Source organism: Epinephelus fuscoguttatus, linkage group LG5, assembly GCF_011397635.1.
Source record: "Epinephelus fuscoguttatus linkage group LG5, E.fuscoguttatus.final_Chr_v1".
Taxonomy (NCBI): Eukaryota; Metazoa; Chordata; class Actinopteri; order Perciformes; family Serranidae; genus Epinephelus; species Epinephelus fuscoguttatus.
Genome location: NC_064756.1, coordinates 12,323,165 through 12,344,552, shown reverse-complemented (window position 1 = coordinate 12,344,552; position 21,388 = coordinate 12,323,165). Strand labels below are relative to the sequence as shown.

The 21,388-nt window shown below is 41.0% G+C and overlaps 4 protein-coding genes across 4 annotated transcripts; 2 read left to right on the top strand and 2 right to left on the bottom strand.

Annotated features, from left to right (window-relative positions):
- Positions 1 to 936: 936 nt before the first annotated feature.
- Positions 937 to 1,980, bottom strand: LOC125888892 (complement C1q and tumor necrosis factor-related protein 9-like). The gene is made up of 3 exons (XM_049576525.1): positions 1,948 to 1,980; positions 1,688 to 1,746; positions 937 to 1,485 (listed from the first exon to the last, which is right to left on the bottom strand). The coding sequence occupies exons 2-3, from the start codon at positions 1,713 to 1,715 to the stop codon at positions 1,076 to 1,078; spliced, it is 438 nt and encodes a 145-aa protein (XP_049432482.1). The 5' UTR covers positions 1,716 to 1,746; positions 1,948 to 1,980; the 3' UTR covers positions 937 to 1,075.
- Positions 1,981 to 3,391: 1,411 nt separating this feature from the next.
- LOC125888968 (complement C1q tumor necrosis factor-related protein 5-like) lies at positions 3,392 to 4,328 on the bottom strand. The gene is made up of 3 exons (XM_049576626.1): positions 4,238 to 4,328; positions 3,934 to 3,993; positions 3,392 to 3,825 (listed from the first exon to the last, which is right to left on the bottom strand). The coding sequence occupies exons 1-3, from the start codon at positions 4,278 to 4,280 to the stop codon at positions 3,428 to 3,430; spliced, it is 501 nt and encodes a 166-aa protein (XP_049432583.1). The 5' UTR covers positions 4,281 to 4,328; the 3' UTR covers positions 3,392 to 3,427.
- Positions 4,329 to 6,169: 1,841 nt separating this feature from the next.
- lbhl (LBH regulator of WNT signaling pathway, like) lies at positions 6,170 to 17,179 on the top strand. Its single transcript, XM_049575892.1, has 5 exons — positions 6,170 to 6,209; positions 6,359 to 6,539; positions 11,130 to 11,202; positions 11,699 to 12,002; positions 16,008 to 17,179. The coding sequence occupies exons 1-5, from the start codon at positions 6,170 to 6,172 to the stop codon at positions 16,076 to 16,078; spliced, it is 669 nt and encodes a 222-aa protein (XP_049431849.1). The 3' UTR covers positions 16,079 to 17,179.
- Positions 17,180 to 17,610: 431 nt separating this feature from the next.
- c5ar1 (complement C5a receptor 1) lies at positions 17,611 to 20,277 on the top strand. Its single transcript, XM_049577358.1, has 2 exons — positions 17,611 to 17,692; positions 18,280 to 20,277. The coding sequence occupies exons 1-2, from the start codon at positions 17,678 to 17,680 to the stop codon at positions 19,336 to 19,338; spliced, it is 1,074 nt and encodes a 357-aa protein (XP_049433315.1). The 5' UTR covers positions 17,611 to 17,677; the 3' UTR covers positions 19,339 to 20,277.
- Positions 20,278 to 21,388: the final 1,111 nt, after the last annotated feature.

The following is a 21,388-nucleotide window of genomic DNA, read 5'->3' as shown; positions in this document are numbered from 1 at the left end:
TTAACTTCCTTACCTGAGGATTTTTATAAACAGGTGTTTTTGAGTATTCCACAACTTTCTCAGTCATTTGCTGCCTCTGTCCCAACTTTTAGGACACGTGTTGCAGACACCAAATTCAGAATTAGTATGTATTTAAAAGACAAACAATAAAGTTTAACAGTCTGAACATTAGATATCTTGTCTTGTACCTTACCCAATTAAAAATAGGTCAAAAAGGATTTGCAAATCATTGCATTCTGTCTTTATTTAAGTTTTACACAGCGTCTCAACCTTCTTGGAATTGTTGTATAATTATGATAAAATACATGAAGGAGCTTTTTGAACTGGAGCAGAGGCATAGGCCATTAAAATATACTGTACATACAAGACAAACTGATTCAAGCAATGACAGCAGGACAACACAGGAAAATTAACCATTACGATGTCAAAAGTCTATGTAATGACTGGATATTCAGTGTATTTGTTTCTAAATAAATTCAGGCATTTAAGCTACAAGCCAGACTTAAAATTACCATCTTCTTCCAATAAACCAGCACCACACCCTTGTCACTGTTGTGGATTTTTCAAACTCTTGTTGTGGAATAATTGCAGAGTTGTTGATAGTTTTGAAAAAGCTGAATTCAGGTCTATTTAACTCAGAAAAGATGAACATCTTTCAGTCCGAGCCCAGATTTCATCTGTGCGTACTGGGGGTGATCGCATGGTTCCAGTCCTATGATTTAAATTTTTGTTCTGTGGCTACTTTATTGCTTACATTTGGATGACACATCTTTTTAAAAATACCTTTTTTTTCATCATGGGTTTACACAGAAAATGAGGAAACAAACTAAGTGACTGATTTGATTTGAATCTAACCTAAAAAGATAAGTGCAATATTCCTGGTTTTAAAGGATATTGCAACAACATGATGCTAAAAGAGAGTTCAGTGCACCAGTCTAGTGATCCATTCATGATATTTTATTTAATTTCAGACATGCAGCACTTGAAATTTGAAATAACATACAATCCATACAATCGCTAAGATGCTGTACGAGGAGGAGCACAGCCATGAACGTCACATATGATACAGACACCTCTATCTCAAATAAAACCCAGTGAAGATAGTATCATTATCCTCTGTTGCAAAGATGTCCATTCGACCCTCACCCCATAAATTAATCCAGACCTCATCTCTCTTAGACAGTCTGACCAAGCTGCTCATGCTGCTCACTTGACTACTGTTATAAGTGAGTAAATCTGGCTCATTGACGTGATACAGAGACACTACTTTCTCTCCGTTCTTGAGCAGAGCACACTGCCCGCGTCCGTACACTGTCATGTGCACCATGAAGTGATACAGGCCGTCCGTGGGGCAGGTGAAGACGCCCGTGTTGGGACTGTAGCCTCCTCCCTCGTTGAGCAGCACGGTGGCAAACTTGAGGATTCCAGGCTGCTGTGGGTAGCTGTCGTCGATGTTCAGCTTGGCTGTGAAGGCTACAGGTCTGTCTAATGAGGGCAGAGTCAGTGATGATGATTAGAGTGTGGGCCAGTATGAATCTGTCACACTGTGGTACAGTTCTCTTTCTAAATATTTTCAAAACAAAGGCTTGTCTGTCCTTGAAACTGTGCGTGCAACAAAGCAAAATGTGTGTACGGTTTTTTACATTATGATTGCTGTATGTGTTTATTCATTTTTAAAAGCGATTACCAATAGCAGCAGGGTTGTCATACGCCATGGCTGGAGACTGAGGATGTCGTGCCAGACCTCTGTTAAGAACATAATCAAACAGCAAAAAGTGTACATATGAAAAAATGTAAATATACTTTCAGTAATATAAGTTACTCTAACATATCCATTGCAGGGTCACAAGTCATAGTCTGATAAGTATTTCCGGATCTGTTTGATAAGATTTGATTGTCAGTTCTGATAAAAAATGTAACAAATCTTTCCATATATGAGAGCCGTACCTGTTGCTGCCTTGCAGAAGAGCGTTGTGCTTTTCTAACCATCAGCTGCAAACAGGCAGGTACAAGCAAGGCTGTTTTTCTGGTTTGCAGAGTGTCACATGCTGATGCAACATGCAAACATTTTCCACAGTGTTTACCTGACGTTTTCCGTAATTCTAAAGGTAAACACAGTATTTATGAGGTGGGTTTGCCACAGGGGAAAGAAGGAAGGAAGTGGCATTGGTGTAGAGATTATCTCAAAACCTACCAGACCATGAAATAACAACACAGATATGGTACCACAACATCTCACATGCAGTTTAAAGTGACTGTGGGGGGGGGGGATGGACACCAGAGATGCATTTACTGTCCAGTGATGAATGTTTTTGTGTCGTATGGCAGTTTGGTTAACAGTAAAAAAGACAGTTTGCATGACAGACGGGTGAATGAACCTCACTCTTTGCAAAATTCTTCAAATTCTTGTTGACTCACTTCTAACAAAGTTGCTTATGCACACTATTTATAGACTTCCTGTTTGCAACGGTGGAGTCTAGTGATGACATTCAGAATATTACACTCCACATAGCTGGATTTGTCATGATCTAAGTATCTCCTGAGTTGTTTGTATTGCGTGTGAGACACATCTAGATAAGCTGTTATTGACCGTGATTTATATTTTGATCACATTTCTTTAAATTCTTATGCAACACTGCTACGACAAGCGGCAGGATAAAGGAGAATTTGTGAGTAAACCAAAGCCAGAAAAGAGATTAAGAGCAGCAGCCATGGCCTGACAAACTGACTATCAGCTGTAGTGCCTCTGCTTCTGGTTGTTACGTGCTGTCCCTGCTTCACCTTTAGAGAAACAGATGTTTCAAAATGTTCTTTGCAAGAGAGCTCGCATTTCAAAACAAGTATGATTGGCTGTGTGTTTCAACAAGCATGAAAAGATAAGGGGTGCTTTAAAGGTGATGTAGCGTGAGGATATTGTACGCATGATGAGAAACAAAATCAGATACATGGTGACAATTTTGCAAGGAATATGTATTGCTCTTTAACTTTTGTCAGTGCATGCCCAAGGCAGAGGAGGCTCTCATGAATAATAATGACATACTTTTTTAACAGCTTAAAGGTTCCACATAGTTGCTCTCAGGTGCAATATGCTGATGAGTTTCGGCTTTGTCGTAAGCCACAGTGCTGACCCAGAAACATATTGAGTTGTTAAATGTTCAAGACATGGCAAAAAACATCATAAGTGTTATTTTGATGCATTGACAAAGACCACATTGATGCACATAGAGTCTTTAATATTGAATATGTTTGTAAACAGATGATTTAGGAATTAGAAAACAGACATCAGAAATACATGTTAGAAACAGACACAACTAAAAACATATAACTAAAAACATACTGCATATTAAACACAATGTATTACATTCAGTGATCACAGTAAATTATAGCCGATTCATTGTCACAGAACATAATTTAACACAATCCACAATCACCCTAAATAAAACCCAACAAACACAGTGTCGTTATCTTCTGTTGCGATAATCTCATGTCGACCATGACCCCATAAATTCACCCACACCATGTCTGCTGCAGACAGCTGCACTGTGCTGCTGATACTGGCCACTTGGGTGCATCCGTTAGGCAGACTGGTATGATACACTGAAGCCAAACTCTCTCCATTCTTAAAAATGGCACACTGAGCCCGTCCACACACAGACATGTGCACGGTGAAGTGATAAAGTCCCTCCAGGGGGCAGGTGAAGATGCCCGTGTCAGGACTGTAGCCGCCTCCCTCATTGACCACCACATCCTTAAGCTTCATGATGCCAGAGTGGTACAGGGTGCTGTCAGCGATGCTCAGCTTAGTTGTGAAGGCAACGACTTTTCCTGCAGTGGTGAATACAAAACAGAACAACCATCAGAATACATAGAGTTGATGCTTTGCACTCTTTGCAGTAACATATGGATGCTTCCCGCAGATGAACAGTGGCTTACTTGGTGGGATGTCAGGAAGAACAATCGTTCCACCTTTTGGTTCTTCTGGATTTGGTTCATCTAAAACAATGACACACTTAGTTGTGAAATTCAGGATCAATATATTGTTGCTGTGCTTGCTTTGGTCAAGCATATTGCTATAATTAATTATCTAATTACCACTGTCAATAAAAACATTTATGTCACAATGGCAGTGCTGCATGACTACACAATTACAATTACTACAATTACTACAATTACACAAACGCTGAGTAACACTGAAATGTGGTATTTTTGCAGATAAGAATAAAAATTATGCACTTACCTGGTTCACCAGTTTGTTCCTTACAACTGCACAAACTCCCCATGACCAAACAGCAAATGATGGTCTAATGAGCTTCTGTCAAAAAGATAAAATACAAATAGAAATAGAAATAAATTCCTGTTCATGAAATTTCCCTGAGGAAAGTAAGTAAAACACCATATGTAGCCTTTAGTTTGACAGTCACGCAAAGATTTGTTTTAAGTGAATAACAGAGCTGACAGAGGATATGTTTATGCCATCATCTGAACTTTCAAAGGTAAAACTGATCTTTCCTGACCATTTATATTGACACTAGGAATGACTTTTATCAGACCTATTTAACATAATGCAGTAAAGAGTTCCTTACCTGTTCCCGCCTTGGACACGAGTGGCTGCTGCAAATTTCTGACAGCCTGACAGAAGGGAGGCGTGTGTGGTTTTTCTGGTTTGCAAATTGTTGCCTTTTAAAGAAAGCTCGAAGGCACTGGAAAGGCATTTTGTATGTATATAGTTCTATTTGTCTATTTGTCTGACACCATATATGTACATGTATCTGGCACTATGAATCAATCAATCAGTGAATCAGTCATTCAGTTAATTAATAGTGTGAGTCGGAGACTTTCTGAATGTGAACGTGGGATCTCTGAATACTAGATGCAGTGTTGCCCTTGTGTGAAACATAAACTGCAATTACAGTCAACATATCAAATGTATATCATTTTTATAGTCTCAGACAGATTGACTTTTCCTTCACTGGCCTCACCGGATGACACAGTTAGCCCCAGCATACACATGCTAACCTGTCATATAAGACCTGCACTTCCCCACCTGCCCACAAGCTGCTGCCACTGAGTTTCCACTCCTGCTTATCATCTGACCAAGTCACACATAGCTGCAACTAAACTGCAGTTGGCTTATACTGTGCTATACTATGTGTAGATAGCAGCACACAGTTGCTGTCGTCTCTGCGAGGTGAGATAAGACACAAGGTTGACCTCCTGAAACAGATATTCGGCACCAATCTTGAGCACAATTGTCACATCACAAAGATTGGCCTGGAATTTCCCCTGACACTGATGAGAAAATATATTTAAAAAAATGTGTCTATAAAAAGTTATTAATAATGTTGTTCTCAATAAACTTGCACCTGACTCAACTGATATATATATATATATATTATATTATATATATATATATTAATATATATATTTTTGATATTGAAAATCTTAAATATGTAAATATGTGGGCATTTGATGCAGATTTAATCTCCTATGTTCACTGTATGATGTTACCAACAGAATCTAATACACATGATTGTTATTTGGAAGATGCCTTCAGAATTGTCTTCACTCAGTTGTGCAGGAGCAGTACGCCCTTCATGTTGCAGTGGCTCCGTCACTACCTTGCTCCATATATAGCCCACTGACTTAGCCTACAGAGGAGATTACACACTGCCGTTAGCAGTGCTCTGTGTGTTTAGCAATAGTTGGAGCCTGTTATATATATATCTATCCCCTCCCCACCCCTGAGCCCTTGATCCCTGGGCTAATTCCATGAATCGTCCAAATCTAAATCCACTGATGTAGTAACGGCACACAGTGGGAGCAGGGAGAGAGGGAGGGAGCAATGGTGGACACAGACATGGTGTGGATGATACAAAGGAGCTCACATTAAAATGTGCAACATTTCTACTTGTCCATTTTGTGAGCAGTTGAGCTCCTCCTGTGTCATTTTAGCTTCCATCAATAGTGGGGCCATGTGCCATCAGTGTGCCCTTGATATGTTTCTTTACAGATGCACCAGCGACCCAGTGTGCCAACTCATCAGAGGGGACGGTCAAGCCTGGCTGACGTCACCCATCCAGCCTCTGTAATCGAAAGAGACGTTAATCCTGCTCCTCTCCAAAGCCTGGCAGTGGGGTGGGGTGGGACAGGGAGGGACACTGACAGAGACATGAGGGAGGAAGTTGGATACAGGAGACGAGGGAACGCATGTAGGCTTGGGGCTAGCAGACTCAACACGGAACTGGACAAGTGAGACAGGTGCTGTCCTAACTGACAAAGGAAATCAAGCATAGGTCCACCTCCTGAATCTCTGCTAAACTTCCGGGACACCTGAGGGTTCAGGAACCCCCCTATCCAGGCTTCGCCCTGGAGGCCAAAAGCCTCACTGAGGGCTCTGCGGAGGGGGAATGCTGTGGGAGCTGCTCACCTCCTCCTGCATCCCCTCTCGTGTCGCCTGTGCTCACTGTGGAGGAGTCAGGCTTCTCCACTGTGGAGCTGTGCCAAGATGGAGAAGACACCTGCCTGACTGCAAGTGAGGGGTAAGAGGCTGCTGAAGTTTGTGTGTGTATTTCAGGTACAAATACTTTAGCAAGAAGTATGGGTTTTTCCCCAGGGTGGATTCCCCTTCATGTACTCAACACACCTCTAAACGTACAACTCGGAAAGTCCACTTTTTGTGCAGATGGAAAGCAAAAAGTGTGAGTTTCTCTGGTGTGTGGAACTCAGTAGTGAGACTCCCCATCAAAATATTGTTGACAAAACAGTTTGACGACAAGGTCCACGTAGCAGCTGTTCTGCAGCTTTCACACGAATCATACAACCAACAACACTTTGCTCAATTGTGATGTTTACATTTCTTCTGAGCACTTCAGGGACTTCTCATCCATGTTGGCTTGATGCTATAGAGTTGAACTTCATTCCTGACCTAGGAAACCCCTGTTTGCAAAACAATCTTGCTTCAATGGTGCAACTTGGTACAAAAGGTTTCTTTAATCCTGGGCTTAAAGCATGTAACAGTTCACCTCTGGTTATGCTCTTGAAGTGTAAAACTAGTTGTGATGAAACAGAAAACCCTCCTGACATGCTGCAATAGCACTCCGGAATTGCTTGAGCATCATATCATTCATTGCATAAGACCAGCGCACTGCAAGAAACCTTTGAAGTGATGTTTCTTAACAGTTATTGGCCAATTTATGTCACTATTTTTGTCTTCATGGATGCGAAAGCAACTGTAGGAATACAAATTTATGTTAATTTACAGTACTATGAGTGATTAGCAAGTTATTTCTGTGATAAGAACAGGAAATGAAATGCTTTGTTTGCTAACTAGTTTGTTATCACAAATTGCACAGTTCGGCATCTGTTTCCTCTTCCTAACCACACTAATCTTACAGTGAAGGTGGTTTGACGTGTGGAGGCATCTAAATTTAGACATGCATTTCACTGATCATGTGGTTTGTGGTCATTACAGAAATATGTAATCTTGTTTTTCAATGTAAGCATTTTAAATCTCCCCTTGTGACTCATCACTTGGTTTGACAGAACTTTATTTGGATTTATTCATTTCATCTTCCCTTCAATAATCTCTAAAATATACTAATTATATTGTTAAGTGCATTTTCTATAGTGTTATTCTGTATGTTTGAACCTCTGGCATGCAAAAATGCCGCACAAACAAAGACTGATTGTTGACTGAGCCGAAACGTGCAGGTGTTTAGAGGGAGTGTATATGAGGGGGATTACATGGAGGTTAAGCTTCTTCATCATAATAGCTGCTGAAAGTTTCCATCCCAGGTGGCACACAAACAGCTTAGTGTGACATAGTTGTCAGCAGCATAATATCAGAAATTGAATTGTAGGGCTGCGCACATTCACAAGTGGGTCAAAAATGATAGCATCCTCCCAAAGCTGATCCTATTTGGACGAGAACAGGGCGTCCTCGTTTTTGACGGTTGTGCAAACTGGCTTAGTGTTTCTTCGTTTGTCATATTATACAACGAACTTATGCATGTTGATGAGGACTCTAAGCCTGAAATTTGTCACATTAAGGCAGTCAGAAAAAAAAGTCAGATCAGTTCTGTTCAGAACAATTCAATTTTCAGTTTGAGAGAGAGACACACACTAATGCAATCTGTAAAATATTCAGTTGTTGAAACTTACTCCCTGAGCTTATTGAACAAAAACCACTCAGTGCCTCTGAAACTGGAGAATGCAGAGTAGACATTTACACTGGCTTGCAGATGGCCTCTGTAATGGCAGACACAAGTGTGTACTTGCATATATTCATGATAAAAATTAAATATACACCCTTTCACGTCTATACTGCTGCTAGAGCTTTAGTGCCACTGTACTTCCTGTCAGCTATTGTGTTGCAAATATTCTCACAGGAAATGCCAATGAAGTGTTATGTTTGCAACAGCCTATGAAGAAGTTCAAATGTATTTCAATATGCTGGAACAAGCCTGCAGCCAAGCTTGCAGCTTTGGGAGGCTAAACATGTTTACAGCCTGGTATAAAAAATGTTTTTGGTCTCTATAGCTACTTCTGCCCTTCATGACAACTGTGGAAGGGTTCATTTTTTTTTATATAACTCACCCGTTCATGTTTTAGGCTTGAGGCTTGAAGTTCTGCATATTGAAGGGCAGGGCCACTTCAAAAACAGGCTGTCTGTGAGGTGTCGCAACAGTCTTAAGTCAAATCCACTTGCTCATACACAGCTCCACCCTTTTGTCACTTCTGGCTCAAAAAAACCCCCCAAAACAAACAAGATGTTGACAGCTACAGGGGGTGAATTCTTACATAACTCACCCATTAACATTTTATTAATTTATTTATTAAAGCTATGCATAACTAGGGGTGGGCTGCTTTAAGTGACATCTTAAGTATGGTCACTTCTGGCTCCAAAAAACCATGATGTCAACTGCTGAAATGCCAAACTCAAGGCTTCAAAATGGGAGTCCACAAACCATACAGTCTATGGTTTAAAGAATGGCAGCATGTCTCCATTTCCTCCTATCATACAAAGGTTAAACCAAAATATCTCAAAATCAGCCTCTGCCATCTTGCACTGGTGACATTATTTGGAGCCAGTTTTGTATCGAGTTCCCGCCCATACACCTTTCCGACCTCATAACATCAAACCCCCCCCCCCCCCCCCCCCTTTTTTTTTTAACCATCAAATGACTAATTATAACCAGAAAAATGAGCACACATCAATGTGACATGTATGTCCCATCTGCTAACATGGAGAGGGCGGGGTTTATGACTTATACTGCAGTTTTGGCTTCACTTTTGGGGAGCTGTCATGTCTCCGTCTTTATATACAGTCTACAGATAAATGCTGACGACAGCATGCTAACATGCTCTCAGTGATGATGCTAATATGCTGATGTCATAACGTTCACCATGTTCATCATCTTAGTTTAGTATGTTAACATTCTAAAATTTGCCAATTAGCATTAATTTGCAGCAAGATACAGTTTTGACCTGAAAATATATTTACCACTGGGAAACATGCACTTTTCCAAACCACTTTTTGTAATAAATTTTGCATAATTTTCTTCAGAACAACAATAATAAGACCTCCCTTCATAATACTGAGCAGCTGTGAGATTCAAAAGCAAAAGAAATTCCCTGTGTTATCTTCATTTCTTGACTTTATTAACATCTAACCATGCCTTTATTCTTTACTCAGTGTTTATGTCCCTGGTTTGCAGCATATACCAGGCCACATACATACTGACATATAATTAATCTGCCGTATATCTGGGCCCTTCTCTATGTGGCATCCTTTTTCTCTATACCAAAGAATCATTTCCAGGAAGACCTCACAAGCACTTTCAAAATAGTTTGATTGAGGCTATGTCCTTAGACGTAGCATGTGACGGGCGCTGCTCTTAGCAAATACCAAAAAGTACCCGACACAGTGTCTAAATACAGAAAGGCTGGAGATTAGATCTGTCTTTCAACCGAAATTTCATTAAAGAGTAAGCAAGATTTAACAGATTGTGTCATTACGCCAGGACTCTGAATGACAACAAGCCATGATTGGTACTTATGGAGAGCGGACAGACACTGAGACACAGTGAGAAAAGGAGAGAGGGATAAAAAGAGGATTCGGACAGATCCTCAGTCCTTCTTAATCCCCCGTCGGCTTTTCTGGAGACCATAAACAGATTGAAGTTAGATGTGGACACAGGCTCATGCATGTAACTGAAACAAGTGACTGCTTTGCAGATACTGTAGACTAAAGACCCAACAAACAGGCTGGTAAAAGCCACAGGATCAGGGCTTGGCTAAAAGAAAACAGAGGTTACTTGGGTGTTTTACATGCCAAGTGGGGAAAATAGTGTCTTTTAAAAAGCTTTGAAAGCCCTTTGTAAGAGCTGACGGAGGCAGAACAGCACATTCGCTCTGTCAGGCTCCCTGTAAGAAAACAACATATGAGCGTCAGAAGACATAATCCATTTTGGCATCAAACCCTATTTGTACTAATCTGCAGTATGAGTTTGTTCCTCTGTGTGTGTGTGTGTGTGTGTGTGTGTGTGTGTATAAGTAGACACACACACATAATTCAGACCAGATTTGGCCAGTGACATGTAGACAAACAATCTCTGACCAATCAAAAGCCTTGATGTCAGATACTGTGGTACTACTGTAATTCAGCTATGACACTAGGGCGTGGTGGGGGAAATTATGTTGTTTCATAGAAAACTGGATGCAGTGATTTCATCCAGTGCCGCTGACTGTCCAACTGTGGACCTCTGCTGTGCTGGAGGCTTATAGGCAAATCAGATAGACATGTACAAGTCAAGTGAGAGTAACAAGGCCATGAAAGGGGCTGGATTTTCCATTTAGCTGTCAGTCACTGTAGATTTCTGCCACTTGTTGTTTTGCTCTTCGTGGCAAACATCACTCATCTGACATCCAAAGATATACCTATGTGCAAATACTATGTAGAGGATGTTAGCAGCTCTTGGTGGAAAGGTATGTTTTTGACAAGCATGTGATCCATTTGAGGGAGATATGTGCCTGGTAGTGATAAAAACAATGACATCTTTGTCCAAACTATGGATCTGAGTGTCTCTTCTCTCTGATCTGGTCTCATTATGGCTTTGCTTCCTCTGCAGATACATGGAGGAGATGAGTGGAGATCCAAACTGTGAAGACATGCAAAGGAAAGACCAAAGATTGCCATTCCAGGTATGTTTCATCGTCACACTGGGACCAGACTTGTTCATAAAAGTGCTGCAACACAATTCGGTTGAATGGATCACACAAAGCTGATACAATAGTTTCAGATTAAATGTCAGTTTCATGTTCCATTTATTATTAAAACAGGGTTGTCACAAAATGTCGGGCAGTAGTGACACAAATGCTGATCAAAAACAAGGATTAAAAAACCATGAGGCACAATAAGTACATAAAATCCATGGTCCAGACGTTGCGTAGGTGTGTGTGTGTGTGTGTGTGTGTGTGAGTGCACGAGAGAGAGCGGCAGAGAGAGAGAGAGAAATCTGTAGGATTAGTCAATATGAGAGTTGTCAAAACTGATTAATATAGGCCTACCTGATTTCAAATCGATTAAAACAATTGCACATATTCTGCTAACACTGGACTATTTTGCTGCAAACTGAACTTACTTCCTGTATGACATCTGTGCTAACTTCTCAATCAGCCCGCCCCTCTTCTCCTCCAGATCTTCCCTGACCCAGTTGAGGTTGTCCTGGGCCCAGAGACCACCTTGAACAGCCTGGACCACAACCATGAGAAGGAGCGTCTCCCTTCCATCGTTGTGGAACCCACGGAGGTGAGCGAGGTGGAGAGCGGGGAGCTGCGCTGGCCTCCGGAGAACATGGACATGGAGGAAGACGAGGAGGACCTGTTCTTGGAGCAGTGTATCCCCCCAGCCAACATCGCCGACTGGGGAGAGGAAGAGGAGGAGGAAGAAGAGGAGGAGACGTCTGTTATACTGAACCAGCAGCCAGGCTTGACACTGATTGGTGAGTTGGACATGTCTGCTTTACATTATGACTTTAAAAACATCTTGTTAAACGTTTAGTGTGGAGGATTTCGGGGGATATACTGGAACATTGGACATGGAAAAAATTGTCATGTTTTCGTTACTGTAGAATGAGCTATTTATATCTACATCTAACACATTCTCACTCCAAACTTGTCACATATCGACATTTGGTCATGGACCTTCCATGTCCAGATACGGCATGAAAGGTACCCAGGGTGCGTTGGTTATTGATGTTCTGGGACTTCTTTCAAAATACACTGTCATGTGGCAGTTCAAGGAGGACCCAAATGCAGCCTAACGAAGCCAATAGAAAACATCCGGTACAGGCAGGTAACTAAAAGTCTGAATGAAAACAGAACAAAACAACACGCAGGTATGTTTACACAGAAAACTAATCTCAAGAACGAGACACAGCTGGAGTAGGAAGACATGGGCAAAAAAAGGGAAATGGAGATTGACTAACAACAAGGGTGTGGTGGGGAACACTAGGGTGGAGCAAACAAGACTAATACAGAACAGGTGTGAAGGGAAGACTCTGGGAACAGGGAAGGACTAACGAGACAGGTGTGACAGAAAACAGGCAGGAAAACACACAGACAGGAAGTAAAAGCAGACACAACACATGATAAGAGAATCCACAAAATAAAACAGGAAGCAGATTAAACATGAATGTTGAACATGAAACAAGGAACACAAGCAGAAACATTCAAAACACTTACCAAATAACAGAATATGAACAAACCCAGGATCATGACATACACTTTGTCTCCACGAAGGTCTCCACGTCCTATTCGGCCTTTCCCCTGTTAAACTTCCATTCTTGCCCTGCCATGTTTCCCCCTGACGCCACCGAGTAACATTAAACTATAATGGCAACCAGCCACGTATCATGCCAATGTTAAAGGACAGCCTTTTTCATTAACGTCTGACACCGCAAGTCACTGCCCAAACGCCGGATTTCGATTTGTGGAGTGAGGCCTGGTTGCTACATAAGGAATGGGTCCTTGTTCACAGAGTCCACCATGTTGCACTGCCATGTTTCTACAGTAGCCTAGAATGGACAAACTAAACACTATTCGCATTACAACCATTGTTAGCAACCCCTTTGCAAAATTAGATGTGTCTGTAAAACACCAAAGGAATTCTAACCAGGAGGTCACGCTTGGCACATGAGAGAAGTTTCAGCTGGTTGCAGCCATAGACTACAAAAATAATGGATGTAGCTACCATGAGGTCACTGATTGGTTTGTTAACTCTTGTTTTGAAGCCTTGAGTTCAGCATTTTGGTCATCTCCATCTTGGTTTTCAGGAGCCAGAAGTGACCATATTTGGGCTGTCACTCAAAGCAGCCAGCCCTTAATTATGTGTAACTTTAAGCTTTAATAAAATGTAAACGGGTGAGTTATATAAAAATCCACCCATGTACAGTTGCCATGAATGAGTAAATTACCTATAGAGACCAAAACCATTTTAGTACCAGGCTGTAAACATGTTTATTTCTTCTGTAAGGTTGGACATTTTAACATGGGGGTCTATAGGGACTGACTAGCCTTTGGAGTCAGTCTCAAGTGGCTGTTCAAAGAACTGCAGTTTTTTGCACCTCTGTGTTGGCTTCATGTTTCAGCCCTGAAGGTTTCCACCTGGTTGCAACCTGCAATTTTTGAGTTTCTGCCTTATTTAAAAATAGATTTTCAGTGGAAAAACCTAACTCAGCAACAGTTACAGTGGATTATCACACACAGTCAGCACTTACAGTCGGCTCACTTCTCTAATATTGGGTGGGAAATTGGATGCAACTGAGAAACTCATAGGGCATGGCTCGCACAACTAGCTCTGTAATGTTGTCGTTTATCACAGAGTCAGCATTTTCCAGGGCGTCTTGTGTGTGTGTGATTGTGGTATATTAAATAGTATTTCTGTATATTCACTTACGAGACAACCTAGCAACACCGTAACAGCCCAAGACTAACTAGCCAAATCATCGAGCAAACACAAGGGCATTGTCCAACAAAGTCCTAGTGGAGTCTCTCCACTAGGACAGCCAAGAAAATGTTGCATAGCCAACAAGCACATCTAGATTTTCTCAAAAGAAGAACATGTTTTGATGCACTCTAAGTTATGTTCAGAACTAATTATCGGGTAAACACATGAGGTTTAAGGAAGAAATCTGAAATCTGCTCTTCCCTCTGAGTTTAGAAGCTTTTTTTGTTGCTTTTATTTTGAAAAATACACATATATCCTCCTGAGATCTTGTTTTGAACAGATTTTTAATGTCTCCGAGCTATTTGGGGTCAGTTGGACCTGATGAGTATAAAAACTAAGTGTTGTCCTCGAACAGGAAGTAGTGTTTGAAAAAAAAAAAAGATGTCCTCATACAGGGACCATGGGTTAATAGTCACAAGTGTGCAATAAAACGAGACACCAATTAAGTCCCAGACTTAAGAGAGCAGAGCAGCTGTGAGTAATGAGATAACCAGAAGCCACGTCCAGCCCTGGAACAGACAAACAAGGGAAACAGACAACACAAACACAGAACAAGAGGGCAGGGAAAACAGGGGAGAAACACAAGGAATGACAGAAGACAGGGAGGATCCTAACACTTGTGTCTCATCTTGTTATTTTTGCTAAAACTGGCCAAATTTGTTGCCATATCAAGCTACAAACCTAATTAAACATGAATACACAAGTGTCAACCCTAAAACATGATCAGGTTTTGTCCACTGTGTCAGGATCGGCTGCAGACTGACTTGGTAGAGATGGCTGCCATCTTGTTTCTACATGGATTAGTGTATAATGGTCTTACTACCACTAGATGGCACAAAAAAAGTGTCCACAAATGAGGACAACAGGTCTAAAGGCCCGTTTCCACTGAAGAAGTTCCTGGTACTATTTGGGGGGCAGGAACTACTACAGGAACATCCTCTCGCTCGACCCTCTCAACCGCCGTCTCTCCACTGAGAGACCGGAGTAGGAGGAAGGTTCCTGTAAAGTTACCGGGCTCTGAATGTGACGTAATCGTTGCGTGACCATTTTGACTGGGGTGAAGTAGGGACGTAGTTAGCTGTTAGCTGTTAGCAGTGTCTGTATTAACTCAATAAATGGTCCGTGAATTTTTTTTTTTCCAGCGGATGTCTTAGTTACAACATGATTGAGCTAACTGGAGTAGTTTCATGTCGTATCCGACAACGGGAGGCTTTTAACAGATGACGTCCTGATGTTAGCTTTGCTGCTGCTGTTAGCTGTCCCTGTCAGCTGCGGCCACTGATGCTTTCTAGACATCGTGATTTTCCAAAACTGAATAAATACCACACATAGCAACACAAAACTGCTTTGCTAGCTCAATCATGTTGTAACTAAGATATCCGGTGGAAAATATATTTTTTTCATGGACCGTATATTGAGTTAATGAGTTAATACAGACACCGCTAATGGCTAACAGCTAACGGTTAGCCCAGCTAATCTACGATAACCATAGTAATTACAAAACGTCACATCCCGCCTTGAGTATATCCAATCAGCACCAAGTCCCAGCCAGGAGTCTCTCTGAGCCGTTCTGAGTACCTACTCTGAGGCAGGGACTTGTTTAGCCCCTGTAAAAGTTCCAGAACTCTGTCCTTCGGGGCTTCCTGCGGTGGAAACATGCACCAACGGCCCTGGCCCCGTAAAATTACCCCGAAGTTCCTGCGGTGGAAATGGGCCTTAAGTTAAGCAGAATGAGGTCTAAGGTGCAGCAAACCCAGAATGTGATGTCCTCATATGAGGCACAGGGTCTCAGGAGGATATTACATTTGCAATGACAGGAATATATTTTTTGGATTCACATTTTCAATGCTGAAAGCTCTGAGCAGAGTGGATCTGTATGGGAGTTCATGTTAAAAATGCAAGATGTACACTGTATTGGGGAATGCATAGTAAATACAAACATCTGAAGTTCTCTTTTTTGAAAAGCACAGCATAAAGACTGTACTTTTTTTCCTTGCAGACCTTCAGTCAGATGCATTTAGAGATGACACCCCTACCCTTCCACCGAGCAGTGCTCCGGCCCTCAACTGACTCAACCTCGGAGAACTCTGCTTACCCTCTGACGACCCAGTGAGGAAACATCCTGATTAAGTATGGCAGCAACAACTGTGACAAAACATAGCAACCAGGAGTTTGATGCAAAGATTGAACTGAGAGCCAATGTCAATGTTTTAGTTGTCCGATAAACAGGTAAACACGCCAACTGTGATATTTCTAATCACTGTTATATCAATTCGTACAAGAAGGGACATACACAGACATGCCTGCACGCATGTCAACATGAACAGAGACACAAATGCACACTCTCAGACGCACAAAACTCAGCTTGCTGACGTTGGTGACAGTGATTTGAGCAACATGGTGTATTTGCTGTTTCTTAAACATTTAGGGAAATTCTTGCTGATGTTGTGACTTTGTGTTTCATTTCCCCTATTATTTCCTAATTTTTAAGGGCTTGCTGATGTCATAGGGCTAAAATAGAACATCCTGTCATAGCAACATGGTGTCTTTAGTTTGTGCTTTGTTAATTTCCTAAATTTCATCTCTGTCTCTGGCACAGGTAAGAGCCTGTATCTTATGAAACATCTTCCTCATAGTTCATCATCTTGACCTCACGGGTTGCTTTTGAGGACATTTATGTGGTTATATCTTCAGTATGAACAGTATTTATTAAAGTGCTGTAATATGTGGTGGCTGGACTCTAGATCCACTTGCTGTTTTGCTCTTTCCTGATTGTGTGGAGCATTTTAAGATAAAGTTAAAAAGAAAATTCACAGTCCACATCCAGTGGTTATGTTATTAATTTTTCAGTGAGGCAGCCATACCTCATATCAGATGTCTCATCATCACGTGTTCAGTGGGTGATAAATGCTGACTAATACTGTGATCTTAAAATAAATATTTTCCGTCAGGGTTACAGAGGCTTTTTTTTTTCAGACTGAAGTGGACGTTCAATTTGTTGTCACACACGTTGAACCAAGAAAGGCAGGCAGCTCTAGTTGCTCTTCATTACAACAGTTGTAGGCACCACTGAGAACTATAGTTGTATATTAATAGTTAGTACAATAGTATTTGTGTGTAGACTGATTTGTGAATAACTTGTATATATGAAAAAGCTGTTGTGTTACTGTAAAATTATTATTATGAATTTGACAATAAAGTATTTTGTCCCACTAATGTAATGTGAAATTATTTTGGGGTTTATATCACTTTTTTTTTTTGAGGTAATTCTACCCAATTTGCATGTTCCTAAATCTACACTACAAAATAAAAAACATCTATAAACCCAGACTAAATAATGTTTGCTTTTGTGACATGTAAAATTTTACTGGGCTCGTTCTGTCCTCTGAGGTCACAGCCACAGAGGCACAGTAAATACATACATATAAATGAAGAGTGAAAAAATAAAATTTCTTTAAAATTAATAAATTTTAAATTTAAATTAAATTTCTTCTTTTCTTTTTCCAAGGAAGGTTACTAGTCTTAGTCCATATTTTTTTTAGTATAGATGAACTGTTGTGCAAGGGTGCGTGTGTCGAAGTGTATGGGTGTGCGTTAGGGGCGGAGGGTATAATACACACTTAAAAGCAGAACAGGTCCAACACTTCCTGCAAGCTTTGTGGGTGCAACATGGCCACTGAAACTGTGAGTAGAAATACCAGCAAAATGTAATTGTTTAATGCTTTGCTTAAAATATTTTACATATTTCTAAGATAGATTTAATTAATAATATTTAATTAATTAGTCATCTAAGTTAACTTTAGTCAGGTTAAACTGTATCACCTGTTATGACTGTGTTGGGCTAAATTATGGACATATTTATAGTTTCACACAGAACAATTGTGAACATTCATGCTTGATTTACATTTGAAAATATGTCTCACACCACATTAATCAGCATCAAAATAAGTTGGCTTTCATTTACAAGGAGTTTGCTCTGGTCTTTGGTGCATACATTACACCTATAAAAAACATATTAAGAGGAAATAAAAAGTCAAGAACATAAATATACAAAAGAAACATTACAATAAGATCATGTTAAAAGACTACTATAACCTAAATATGTACAATATAACTGTTTCAGAGTGAGAAAACTTACAGTTTTGTGCAGGATGTGCTAAATATTAATCAGGGGATGTGCAAAGTGTACAACGAATATATTATTTTGTACATTCATTTATTGTGTTGAATAAAAAGGTTATAATGCTGTTTCACATCTTTTCTATCTCCAGCTCAAACCAGCCACAGAAGACTACTGGGACTACGATTTTAACTCCAGTGCTATACCTGACTATAATTACACACCTCCTGAGTTTCCTGACATTTTGACCCCTGCGATTCAACCGATCCAGATCGTGGCTCTTGTCTTTTATGGCCTCGTGGTCCTGCTGGGTGTCCCCGGGAATGCTATTGTGGTGTGGGTGACGGGGTTCTGCATGCAACGCTCTGTCACCTCTCTCTGGTTCCTCAATCTTGCGCTGGCTGATCTTCTGTGCTGCCTCTCGCTCCCTCTGCTGATGGTCCCTCTAGCCCATGATGACCACTGGCACTTTGGCCCACTGGCTTGCACATTGGTCAAAAGCCTGTTTTACCTGGTGATGTACTGCAGTGTCCTGCAGCTGGTTGTGATCAGTGTGGATCGCTGGATGCTGGTCAGCAGACCTATTTGGTGTCAGAACAAGAGGCGACCTAAGCAGGCTGTCTTCGGGTGTGTTGCTATCTGGTGCCTTGCCCTGATAGGCAGCATCCCCCAGTTTGTCTACACCAAAGAGATCAAAGCAGGTGATGAAAAGCGAGAGTGTCAGGGAGTGTACACTACCCTCAGTGCCTGGCTCGTCACCTCCTACCGCTTTGTGGTGGGATTCGCCCTCCCTTTCCTGGTGATTGTAGCCTGTCACTTGGTTGTATACTGGAAAACAGAGAGCGGACTGTCACGGGGTCGGCCCCGCTCCAAGCGCACGCTGAGGGTCATCATTGCTGTGGTGCTAAGCTTCTTCCTCTGCTGGCTCCCACTGCACATTTTGGACTTTGTACTGTTGGTGACCCCTCGAAAATCCCCTAACAGCCCAAAAGTTTACCTGGCACACACTTTAGCACTCTGCCTGGCGTATTTCAACAGCTGCCTCAACCCGCTGCTTTATGTATGTTTGGGCCGGGGCTTCAAAGACAGCATGAACCGCTCCCTGCGCAACATGCTCCACTTCATCAGTGAGGACCCTACGGCCAAGATGAGCATCGCTACTATGGACACCAAGAGCTCGAGCACGGGAAAGGAGACAACTAAAATTTGAAAGTGCATTGACTCTGATTCAGGCTACTGTGGAGTAAGCTTTAGTTATAAAAGTGGGACTATCTCCATGCCCATATAAAAGTGTGAAAATAGCAACCCTGCTGTTTTTATGAATTATTTTGAGGCATATATGTGCATGTTCATGTGTCTCTGTCTGTCTGCAGCTAGTCTCACAAACAACTGGACCAATCAGCCTCATAGTTTGTGTGCACATGTATGACTGAGTGCCCAAGGATCTTTTGTGGTTGTGGTGATTCACAACTGTTGGAAAACCTGTTTTAATCACATTTTCGATCATCATTATTTATTAACATCATTTATGGTTGTGCTAAATCCTCCTCTTAAATGACTGGTAGGGGCCGTAAGTTTTTCTGGAAGTTTGCTAGGCTAACAGGCCACAATGTGGCCTTTGTCCTGGCTCAAAACTAACATCTATATAAAAATTTGGTCTTGTTTTGAACTAGAGCATCTGCAGATCAGTTCTTTAACCAATATGTTATGATCCACTAAAGTTAGGGTATGTTACAAGATGAATTGGTCCCTATTTTGCTTATCTGACTGTGAGGGAGCCATGAGGGACACTTCCACCTGGTGCAGCTCTCAATGGTCTGCCTGCAATGTTTTTGTTCTGTCCACCACGGCATCATACCACATACTGTGTCCACATACTGCGTGCTTCCACAATACATAAGTACCGGAAGGTAGCTAAATTGTTTCTTTTCTTTGCAGTGGTAGTAAGGATAGGATCCGGTGCATGCGATTATTATTATATTGTATTGTCTCGACACATGATTAAAAAGAGACTTGACATTGGACAACATCAACATAAACTTTACCCAGCAACCATCATTGCATGTCTTAATGTGACAAAAATACCAAAGACAATAAGAAAATTATTAATTTAAAGGAATTTTTAAATGATTACTTTATGTAAAATGAACATACAATTTTGTACAAATATGTATATAGCTAGTGGCACCATTTTTATTTTACCATGAGCTCTTCTTTGAGCACAGATGTATTTCCGAGGTGGCAATCTACATAACTCGCAATGGGCTCGTTTTCTGCCGAACACATTGTTGGAGGCCCTGCTCTTTCTTCGGGTCCTCCACCCCACGGTCCCCTGTGTGACGGCACTGCCTGCGCTGTCCATATTTCTGCCCCTGTTGCTTTGTCTGTTTTAGTTGTGTTTATTGTTATTTCCGGTTGCCTCTTTTGTTGTGCTGTAGCCTACAGACAAAGTCAAAGTGTGACTGTTAGCAGGAAAATTCTATCTGCGCTGTGCAACGTGTTGTGACTCTGTTCAAAAACAGACGAGGTTTATATTTCCTTTAGCTTCTGAAACACGCTGCAGTGAGTCTGCTGAAACTAGACTACAAGAATTATCTAAGGTGGCCACGATCAGCTTGGGCTTCTCTGCACTTGAATCATGTTATCATGACTGCCTCAAGATTGCAAATAAGGAAATGTTGCCACTCTGCATGATTTCCAGTAAACATTCATGTATTATGCAACAAAACTGTGAACACTTCTGTTTTTTGGGGGGTATTTCTGTCATTAGCAAAAATGCTTCTATTTTTTACTACTTTTTGTGTTGTGAATCAAGTGTATTGTGAAAAATATTCTTAAATATGCAGACATAGTTTTTAACCACGTCACAGTTTACCACAGTAATAACAGAAAGCCACAGCAATAGACCACAAGAGGGAGCTACACTCTACATCTCTGATGCTTAGTGGCTCCGGTGCATGATCCATACAACTCCGGAGCTGAGACCCTGAGGACAAAAGGGACAATTAAGTGATCTTTGTAGGCTTGTCATATCAGTTTGGTTCAGGCAATTTCTCCAAATTTGTCCACAGAGGTCTATAAAATGTAAATTCATTATCATGTTTAACCACTTGTCTTGTGCATATTTATGTTTATTTATGGTGTTTTAGATTAATCTTGTTGTATAAGTGTATTTTAAGGAAAAAAAAAATAATAAAAGTTTTAAAACACCAAATTTAAGAGCAAAATCCTCTTTATTTACAAACTACATTCATTCCAAA

What these genes read in the sequence shown, in the direction of transcription:
- LOC125888892 (XM_049576525.1), bottom strand. Translation starts at nt 1,715, where the DNA reads ATGGCGTATGACAACCCTGCTGCTATTG. An exon ending in TGACAACCCTGCTGCTATTG is followed by an intron (nt 1,486 to 1,687) that starts GTAATCGCTTTT and finishes TGCCCTCATTAG; the next exon opens with ACAGACCTGTAGCCTTCACA.
- LOC125888968 (XM_049576626.1), bottom strand. Translation starts at nt 4,280, where the DNA reads ATGGGGAGTTTGTGCAGTTGTAAGGAACAAACTGGTGAACCAG. An exon ending in GGAACAAACTGGTGAACCAG is followed by an intron (nt 3,994 to 4,237) that starts GTAAGTGCATAA and finishes TCATTGTTTTAG; the next exon opens with ATGAACCAAATCCAGAAGAA. An exon ending in TCTTCCTGACATCCCACCAA is followed by an intron (nt 3,826 to 3,933) that starts GTAAGCCACTGT and finishes TCACCACTGCAG; the next exon opens with GAAAAGTCGTTGCCTTCACA.
- lbhl (XM_049575892.1), top strand. Translation starts at nt 6,170, where the DNA reads ATGAGGGAGGAAGTTGGATACAGGAGACGAGGGAACGCAT. An exon ending in CAGGAGACGAGGGAACGCAT is followed by an intron (nt 6,210 to 6,358) that starts GTAGGCTTGGGG and finishes CCCCCTATCCAG; the next exon opens with GCTTCGCCCTGGAGGCCAAA. An exon ending in GCCAGGCTTGACACTGATTG is followed by an intron (nt 12,003 to 16,007) that starts GTGAGTTGGACA and finishes TTTTCCTTGCAG; the next exon opens with ACCTTCAGTCAGATGCATTT.